Source organism: Gymnodraco acuticeps, unplaced genomic scaffold (assembly GCF_902827175.1).
Source record: "Gymnodraco acuticeps unplaced genomic scaffold, fGymAcu1.1, whole genome shotgun sequence".
In the NCBI taxonomy this organism is placed as follows: Eukaryota; Metazoa; Chordata; class Actinopteri; order Perciformes; family Bathydraconidae; genus Gymnodraco; species Gymnodraco acuticeps.
Window position 1 is genome coordinate 1,859,132 of NW_022989949.1, and position 9,624 is coordinate 1,868,755.

General features: G+C 38.9%; 2 protein-coding genes across 4 annotated transcripts; both read right to left on the reverse strand.

Moving 5' to 3' along the window:
- Window positions 1-719: 719 nt before the first annotated feature.
- cskmt (citrate synthase lysine methyltransferase) lies at window positions 720-4,781 on the reverse strand. Of its 3 annotated transcripts, XM_034210526.1 has the most exons (3): window positions 4,598-4,705; window positions 4,008-4,383; window positions 720-1,471 (listed from the first exon to the last, which is right to left on the reverse strand). In XM_034210526.1, the coding sequence occupies exons 2-3, from the start codon at window positions 4,174-4,176 to the stop codon at window positions 795-797; spliced, it is 846 nt and encodes a 281-aa protein (XP_034066417.1). In that variant the 5' UTR covers window positions 4,177-4,383; window positions 4,598-4,705; the 3' UTR covers window positions 720-794. The 3 variants fall into 3 exon arrangements, with proteins under 3 accessions (XP_034066417.1, XP_034066418.1, XP_034066416.1); XM_034210527.1 differs by lacking the exon at window positions 4,008-4,383 and having other exon boundaries at window positions 4,598-4,781; XM_034210525.1 differs by having other exon boundaries at window positions 4,008-4,710.
- A 735-nt stretch (window positions 4,782-5,516) lies between these two features.
- Window positions 5,517-9,176, reverse strand: otub1b (OTU deubiquitinase, ubiquitin aldehyde binding 1b). The gene is made up of 7 exons (XM_034210523.1): window positions 9,082-9,176; window positions 7,781-7,845; window positions 7,493-7,591; window positions 7,269-7,387; window positions 6,922-7,006; window positions 6,477-6,671; window positions 5,517-6,066 (listed from the first exon to the last, which is right to left on the reverse strand). Exons 1-7 carry the CDS (start codon window positions 9,164-9,166, stop codon window positions 5,869-5,871), a joined length of 846 nt encoding a protein of 281 aa, XP_034066414.1. The 5' UTR covers window positions 9,167-9,176; the 3' UTR covers window positions 5,517-5,868.
- Between the last annotated feature and the right edge of the window lie 448 nt (window positions 9,177-9,624).

Consider the following 9,624-nt stretch of genomic DNA (forward strand, 5'->3'; position numbering starts at 1 on the left):
ATATATCGACATATATATAATTTCTTTGATATTTTTAACAAACTATCCTCATCATTTGTGGATACTTTTGACATACGTATGACTTTTTTCAAAATAGCTTTATTTTAGATTTTTCGACAATCAGACCACAACATTTTTGTTGACATAATACTATGACGTTTTTTCAGGTTCTTCAGCATTCTATACCAAGTTTTTTGTATACAATGTCTGAGACATCATGAAGATGAACATGTTTATAATAAAACTTTTCATTAAAAAAAAGTAGGCCATAAAGGCAATAAGTTGTATATTGCTTTTTTTTTATTTTGCAATGTCTTTTTAAAAATCTAAAGATCATTGTATCGTACTGCATTAACATGTCACAAAATGAATGCCGTAAGAAGAAGACATATATAGTATGACGTAAAAAAAATGAATGAATTAAAAAGGCAGAGTAGTACAGTATGCCATGGACAAACAAATGCAAAAGTCATAGTATAATATGCAATAAGAATCATTTTATTGTACGCCACGAAAATGTCAAAAATGTCATAGCAAAGTCAAAGTACTGAGTACCATGAAAAGGTTAAACAAAAAAGTATACTACACAAGAGATGGAAGAGTGAGGACTGCCACATGTTAGCGTGTTTGAATGATAATGAGAATATTATACATGGATGTATTTGGCGTGACAAATAAAAACATTTAAACAATGAGGTATGAAGAATAAAACAAACATCCCTTCTTTGAAAATTGTGTTTAATAACTTACTTATACAATATTATGGCCCTCCATGTATTTATTGTATAAAGCTGCTATACAATAGGACGAGGAGTCACCTGGTAGCAGTAGTAAGTCATTCCCCTGAGCTCCCCCACCTCCTGCACACTAACATCTGATGACATCACCCCCGCCTCCTGGGCCTCAGTCTCCAGCCACAGGAGCCTGGCATCAGGGTCTTCATCGGAGAACTGGAGCAGCGATCCTGAGCTACGCAACACCTTCAAACACTGCTTCAGCACCAGACCAGCCTTCCCTTTGCCCTCCTTGGACCTCAGCAAGGCGTCTGTGGTGCCCTTATCCACTATAAGGTCCACACTTCTACAGACATAGTGTGTCTGAAGCTCCGTGCAGTCCAGCTCTACAAACTCAAGCTGAGAGGAAGCATTGTGAGGTTGGATGGTATTGGCTTGGATGTGTTCCAGCATCTGTCTCACAGCTATGGGAGAGATGTCCGCACACGTGACCCGTACCGGGAGATGGGAGTGTCTGTAAATACAGGGCCCTATAGCGGAAGTGCCACAGCCCATATCCAGGACGTGGAGCAGAGCGTCTCCGTGGGACTTGGTCTGCAAGGATGGCATGATGAAGTCCCGGATGGCATCGAATCCGAAGAACCACTCAAAGTTTTTGAAGGTGGTTGTCCTGTTTCTGTTCTCAGCATAGAAGCGGTCCCAGGTTGCTTTCTTATCCATGTTTTCAATGAGATCAGCTAAGGAGAAACACAGATGAGATTATACCATGAGAGTAAGTAAGTGAGCATTAGCATTTAGAACTAACCTTAGTAACAAATACGTTAATGAAATGTGTCCACTGCTTGTAAAAAGTATAAGTGCAAAGGTATTATGAAGTACGCGGCAAAAGAAGAAAAAGAGGAGAAAGAAGCTCTTGAACGAGTCAAAGGAGCATTATTTCACAATATTAAATTAATGACAACACAGTTTATGAATTAAGAGAAGAATGGTCAAATAATCTTGATCACTGATACTGACGTTGGTGCCACTCTTTTGACACTTACAGTAAACAGTCAGCAGATGGCACTCTTACACAATGGATACACACCTGAGAAACTATCATTCTATGGAGCCTCATTGAGTAACACAGCACATGTTATTATCTACATAAGCAAGTCAATTGTCTCATGTCATCTACCTACCCAATGACACCATCCAAGTCCATTTGAGAATGTTAAAGGTATTGTCAAACACCTTATGTCCTGCACTCAGTCCCTTATATCAAACCCACAATCAGACAAAATTAAGGGACCAGCCTAAAACGACTGCAACAAGATTTCTAAAAGGCTCCACAAACTGATGGCATAGTACCCTGCAAGTTTTCTCTGAAAGATTACACAAAAGGGAAAAGACAGACGTATGGCGTCTCTGAATCTGGTGGAGATTGTTTTTCTGTCAACACAGAAGAGGTGATCCAAGTGTTGGACGTGGAGATTCAGCCTTAGACGCAGGATCGTAGCGGATTCTTGATGTTTGAGGAGGCGTGATATAGCATAACATGGCAAAACATGGAAGTCCTGTGACGTTTTCGATTTCAGGAATTAGCATCTTGCAGAAACTTTTCACCCAGCTTCCTCTTTTCTAGCTCCAACCTGAGCCTAATGTTTTCTTCCTGCAGGCGGTTGATTTCCTCTTGCCGAACCTTACAAAAGTCACATTCGGGATTTTGATTCCTCTACTGTGGGTGGTAGCGTCCTCTTCTCTCTGTGGACTCTTCTGTCAAAACGTCTTCTAAGTGCCCCAGCCGTACAGATAGAGCCCAGTCTGGTTTGTCTCCTTCATTTCATATTATTACATGTCATTTGTTAGACGCTTTTATCCAAAGCGACTTACATACATTCAGTTCTGTGGACAATTAGAATTGCCTTCAACCACATTTGTTATTGACGTAGAATTGATGGCATAACTCATTTCATTTCAAACCTTTATTGACCCAGGTGTATCCCATTGAGATCATTGATCTCTTTTTCAAGGGAGACCTGCTAACCCTCATAACTGAACATTTTGATCACCCTAGAGGAGCAATTTGGGGTGAAGTGTCTTCTGCTGACTGCAGTGGGACTCAAATTTGCCATCCCCTGATTCAAAGTCCAGCACTCTAGTATCCACTGAGCCACAGCCGCCTATCATATGCTGGTGTTCCTGAAAAACTTCAAGGATTCATACTGTCAGCAGGGTGAAAATTAACTTTCTGAGAAAAGAAAGTTGTGATTGTTTCTGTGTAAGGTTGCTGTCGCTGGATAATGTTTGTTAGCTTGCAGGGCCGTTTCTTCCTATAGGCGGACTATGCAGATGCATAGGGCCCCCGCGGCCACTAGGGGGCCCCCAAGCTTTTTTTTTTATTCATCCAAAAAACAAAAAAAGTATAATTCATACACACAAAGATGAACAAAATTAGTAGAAGCGGGAGGGCTGAAGCATAGCTTATGGAAAGTAGCCCTCCCGTGCATCATCCTAATACAACATCGGCATTATTGCGTGAAAAATGTATAGAAATGAAGGAGTACAAAGAAATAAAGAAAACAGGAGAAAAAATTCAATAAAAGTTAGGGCAGGAAAACAATAAATGCATATACGAAAACTAGATATAGGGTCATTTTCTGCACATGTCAATAGCAGTTTCAACTATCTTTTTTTGAAAATAAAAATACTATATATAAATATATACATATGTACACATGTAGCCTACTTGGCAAATTAATAATAATAATAATATATGCATAATTGCATATAAACATTGTGAACACTTATTTTCAAGTGACTTTTTTTACATTCGTATGTTCACGCTGTGGTTTGGAACTGCTTTTGAATGTTATTAGGCATTTTGTTATGGAAAATGTTGTGCATAACCAGTACTATTTTAAGCTGTACTATGTCAACACATTTTAATAGATTGAGTTTTTTTAAATATGGGAGTTTACTTTTACACCACTACATTTTATAATATCTTTAGTTACTTTGCACGTTTGGATTGTTAATGTGACATATAAACACTTAAATAAGACTTTAGTTACACCTGCAGTATAAAAAGTAATTCAAATTAACTCCACCTACACCAGCTTTGACAATTTTACTTTTTGTACTTTATAAGTATATTTTGCTGCTCATACTTGTGTACTTTTACTTGAGTAACATTTTGATTGCAGGACTTGTAATTGTATTCTTACACTCTGGTACTTCTACCATTACTTAAGATCAGTGTACTTCTTCCTCCTCTGATCATGATAAACTCACCTGTATGGAAATGCAGAGAGCAGACCTTGGCCGACATGGGTATGTTGTCAAAGGTGAGGTCTCTCTTTCTCACAGCTGCCACCCATGCCATCTGGCGTCTCTTGGTGATGTTGGCTACATAGTCTGCCTCGTAGTTTCCATGTGGGAAACGAATAAAACCTGATCCCATGGTCCATCTTCTCTTGTTGCCGTTTGTCGTGGGGTCGACTCTTACAGCCAAGGACACAACACCGCCCACTGACCATCATTTAAAAAAGTGTTGAGTGAAAACATATGCTACTCTCCTAGCTGTGGGTTGCGTTCGCCTCCGAAGATGGCCAAGTTGCCGTTGGTGACGTCACATTCACGCGACTCTTGAATTCATTTGTACACAAACCTGCAACTCAGTAAAACTTCCTAAATCAATAAAAGTTAACTCGTCCACTAACATACAACAGTTCTAACTCCGTGTACCAAGTTGTCTCCTTGTCTAACGCTAACTAGCTTGTTGACTGCTAGTGACCCTATCATGTGTCTCTCATGTCACAACACCAATACAAAACATTTAAACCCATATGCACTTAAAATGAGTAATTAAACGTTGAACGCACTTGTAACAGAGTGATGCCGTATCCACGCTGCAGCTATCCTCCTTCCTGACATTGTCAGCGACTTTGCTAGCGGAGACATTTTCTGTCAGAGTCCTGCTTGTCTTACTCTTCCCCCAAAGAAAGAGCTCTCACTCCGCCCATATTTCTTGGTACCAACAACCCACAAAAAGTAGTAGGAGACATCATCTGTTGATTTAGAGACGATATTTGACTAGGTTATGCAGCAATGACGCGACTGCGCATGTGACTGCGCATGTGTTGTAAACAAAGCACATATTTTTGATGATAAAAAGAAGCAACTGTTTTCCTGTAGTAACTTCAGTAAACCCTTATTTATTGTATTTAAAGCATTTGATTAAAGAAATCCACCAATAACCATGTAACCTATTAAGCTGTTTAGATGGATGTTCCAGGTAGAGTATCGTAGGCCTACAGCTACAATACCTTTATTTTATTATATTTGTCCGATTGTTTTAAGCGTTATTATTCTAATGGTGCACTTAGATAGTCCTACTGCTTCAGAATAAGTCTATTTTACAGTTGGAGGTGTAATTGACAGGATATTTACAATGTTTATTAATTCATTGTAATTGAACGAGTATGGGGAGAGCTGATCTGTCAGGGGTAGAAGGCAAGTCAATAACTAGAAACTTAACTTGCAATGCAGTTTTTCTGCATGAAACCTCTTATTGTTAATTTACCCTGGGAAACCATGCATAATCTGAAACCCCAAGATCTCAAATGTGTGGTTGTAAAGTTTGATGATGCTTAATGATTAAGTGTATAGAAGTTAAACATGTAAAGCAAGGTTAAGTATTGTTCAGATTTCTTCAGGTGAGAGAAAAAGTGAGTATTTGATGATAATTTGTTGCAGCCCTTGTTCAACCTGACTCTTAGAAAAAAAGCACTGCACAAGAAACAAGATTTAAATCCCTTTAATAAAACGCAGTGTAACAAAGGAAAATAATCAAACATAAAGCAAGTAGATAACATTTACAACCACAAAAGAAGAAAAAAACCTGTACAACTATAAATGCCTGGAGTCACTTCTATTTTCCAAAGATTTTTTTTTTATTAACCATTTTGTGATGACTGAGGAGAAACTTGGGAGTTTGGGGGCGAGAGGGGAACGGGAGGCATGTAATGTGACTATTTTAATTTTTTTCAAATACATGTGTGTAATCTCGTACACAGATGTATGCTTCATCAATGCGGCTGCTGAAGTTATTCTTTTTTTACCCAGACGATGAGATGGGCTGTGGCCACGAGTGTTATTTGTACAAGATGTCGTAATGGCCGGGTCTATAGAGGAGGAAGATGCGTGGGTCGCCTCCTTCAGGGAAGACGTGGTGATTGACTGTTCCTCCCTCTCCTCTATCCATGTACTCCACCAGGATGGAAATGTCCAGGGCCTGGGCTAAGGCGATGATGTGAATGTGGTCGCTTTCTTTAGACATGGGCTCTACCTCCTTTGAAAACAAGGAAAACATTTAAATCAGGTATTAGTTTGTTTATTGTGAGTTTGTTTTTGCAGAACTGGAATGGATAGATTCAGAACATGTCTGACACATCCTTAAAGATATATATCTTTCACTGTCAATATGCACATATTTTTTGGTTTGATCATTTCCTACTCATTTTCATCCAACGTGTGCAATGCCTTGTTTACAAGCTACTGTAATGAAAATATTTCTCAAATTAAGGATCAATAAAGTACATCTTATCTTATTCACCCAAGAATGGCTGACTTTTTGAAGCAAAAAAAGCATATTTCAATTTGTACATAAATGCCTTTAAACCCATCTTTTCTATTAAAATGATAATTTAGAGGCCCACATTTGTTTCTCATGAACTAGACGTTTTCATTTCCAAAACTAACCTGCTGACAGAACTCCTTGACAGAGCGTCCTCCTTCGATGAAATGCTGAAAGAATCCGTACTCTCTCTGCAGGTAGCCGGAGGTGAGCAGCCGCAGGTACACGACCAAATAGTCTGACACGTTCTGGTCGTTGAAGGAGTTCAGCACTTCCTGCAGGGTCGGCCGTTTCTCACACAGATCGATCAAGTCCATGAACTTTGAGAAAACACATTATTCATATCATTAGAGACATAATCCAACAAGATGATAGCTATAGTATACCTAATGCGAGATTCAACATTTTCACAATTTTGATCCGATAAAACGTTACTACTGTTCACTTCAATAAACAAAATAATAATATCATGCTTTCTGCTACTTTATAATATAGGGGAAATATCTGCAGCTTGGCTCCGCAGTTTAGAAATAAATAAGAAATGTCATTTTTCTTGAACAAGACACTTACAGTGTTGTGAAAGTCTTCAATGGTAAACTCAGTGAAGCCTTCATTAACCAGGTCCTGTTTACTTTTAGTTGCAACTGCTTTGAACCTGAAGAGACAAAAACATGTATTCAAAAACCTTGTGAAATGTGGGCCATCAATCATAGTGTTTGTTAGATCGTAGAATTGAAAACAGGACAAACTGACCAAGAGCTACGAACTCAGACAACAAAACACCTGACAGAACATCTGTTTTTGCTTCGGATGTCCTACGGGTGCTTCGCTTCCACTCTCTCTTTAGCTAAAGTAACACTATGAAACACTACAACGAAAGTGACTACAGCACAAACAGTAACCACTGTGACACTCACTTCTGAAGTTCCTTGCTGTCCTCAAGCAGCGATTCGAGATGTGCGAAGCCAAAGGCTCTGTAGAAACAGTTCCCATCTGGTCGCGTCTTACGAATGCACGAGTATTTTTTATGTAGGTCCTGCAAAAAAACAAAAAAATAGTTTTATAAAAACTGTGCACAGACTAATTGAGTATGCAATAGACATACAGTTTTATTCAGTAGGTACAGTAACCTTTGACTGACCTTGATCTTGAGCTGATAAACTGTGTCCTCGTCAGCGTACTCCCTCTGCAGCACCGCCAGGTCCTGTCTGTCCGACACTAACGGGTTACTGTTGGCTATCTACAGCCCACACACACAAAATAGATCATTAGAAAAACATCCCTCATGGGTGCCTCTATTCTGACCAAAACAGTGAATACTAGAACACTAGTACATTTTAGGCATCAGTTGGGTTTTCTGAACACTTCTGAAAATGAATAGAATGTGATACTTTTTGATCTGGATCTTCATTGAAAATGGATTTCTCACCTCCTGCTGAATTCTGTCCTGTTGAGCGATGATGGCCTCGTCGTATGCGAGGCAGTTCACTCCTCCTTTTAGAGAAGGGGACAGAATAATTAGGCGTTCAGAGTACAAACTCTGAAAAGGGAAATGATAGCCACCATGATGGCTGAAATGTAATCTGGTGATTGGCAATTGGATTTAAAAATCTGTATCAAATCAGGGCCAGTGTTAATAATGGATATCATGATAGAAAGTTGGTCAGGTTAAAATCTGAGGAGACATAGCTGTCAAGATCAGTGCTGCATATTGAACATGCCACAAATGCAATGCGCAGGATTTTTAAGAATAGCATTGTTAGAGCTAATTAATTATTTAGCTAAACAAGGCTAGATGTCTACAAAATGAACTTGCTAAGCGAATAGCTAAACAATTGCTGCAAGGAGTTTCAACAATACACACAATGTAAAGATACCCTGTCATTAAAACTAGCTGCACCTTCAGCAGCTTTGATAACACTTTAATGCATAATTAATTATAATCAAAACACATCCTATATTATTCTGAAGTGGGCCAATCTGCATAATGAGTACTTTCACTTTTGGTACTTTAAGTATATGTTGATATTAATACTTTTCTTAAGTAACATTTTGAATGCAGGACTTTTACTTTGACAGAGTTTTCCTATACTTTTGTACTTCTACTTTTAGATCCGAGTACTTCCCCCCCCCCCACCATGCTGGTTAGTGAAATCAACATCGCACTGACGTAAATAAAAACAATAATCAAATGGATATGTACTTAAAATGTAAAAAGCATGCACGAAGACAGCTATATTGTCTCTCCCTATTTGTATGACATGTCGTCACCACAGAGGATTCAGCCATAGTCAGCAGTTAACATGAAACCACTTCAATGAGAACACCAGCTAACGTCAGTCAGCTCAACATGGCTAGCTCGACCCGAGCGAAAACAAAACAAATTCAAGTCACGACAAAAACGGTTTTTCTAGCTACTAAAAACGGGATGTCCGGTCTTCTAATATTGAGCATACATTTTCAACATTTCCCCAAGTCAAAAATTGTGGGACTGCCACTTATTGCTGCCATGACAGTAACTAAACAAGCGTTTTCTCTTTGTGTAGCAATGGTAGCTAGCTAACATTAGCCAACTAGCTGTGGCCTCATCACTCCATGCCAGCCCCCGGCCCCGCGGAGAGGACAGCGGCTGAAACGCCGAGCGGACACTCGCGTCGGTTCGGGCTTCATTTGCAAGAGAAATGGCCACACTGTTAGTTGTATATTTTGTGTTGCAACTGTTTCACTCACCCCCCACCTCTGGCTGTGATGATTCCTGCTGCTCCTCCGCCATCTTAGCTATCGAGATCTGTTTCCTCCTTCTGCATGACTTCATTAATTACTCACTTCCGGTCCAGTCTTGTTTGTTTATTTTCTGTTAGTTTTATTTGATTGGTTGGTTGACTTTTTTAATTAGGTGTTATTAGACCTTTTCTTGCCAAAACTGCCGATAGTAAACCAAACTATCAGCAGTCTAGTTTGCTAATAACCTACTTTTTAAACGTAACTAGTTGGCTACTTATTTACTTGTGGCCTAAATTGTCCCCATAAATAATGAGCCATGTCATGATAGGCAACACAATATCATAAAGAAAGAAAGAAAAATATATTTGGGGTGATTTCAAGGATATTCAACCCAAATACAATTTTAAATTGCTTTTTTTGAACATGCAAAAGTGAATGTTACGTAAATAATGGGATGTCAGTAAATGCTTTAAAAAAGTGTGACAACAATCAGTTGTAGTATAGTTTTTGCAGTTTTTGACTATGAATAATGCTATTTAATGATTGTAT

What these genes read in the sequence shown, in the direction of transcription:
- cskmt (XM_034210525.1), bottom strand. Translation starts at nt 4,176, where the DNA reads ATGGGATCAGGTTTTATTCGTTTCCCACATGGAAACTACGAGGCAGAC. An exon ending in CTCTCTGCATTTCCATACAG is followed by an intron (nt 1,472 to 4,007) that starts GTGAGTTTATCA and finishes GTTTCTCCTTAG; the next exon opens with CTGATCTCATTGAAAACATG.
- otub1b (XM_034210523.1), bottom strand. Translation starts at nt 9,166, where the DNA reads ATGAAGTCATGCAGAAGGAGGAAACAGATCTCGATAGCTAAGATGGCG. An exon ending in AGGACAGAATTCAGCAGGAG is followed by an intron (nt 7,592 to 7,780) that starts GTGAGAAATCCA and finishes TGTGGGCTGTAG; the next exon opens with ATAGCCAACAGTAACCCGTT. An exon ending in TCAAGGAGTTCTGTCAGCAG is followed by an intron (nt 6,067 to 6,476) that starts GTTAGTTTTGGA and finishes TTGTTTTCAAAG; the next exon opens with GAGGTAGAGCCCATGTCTAA.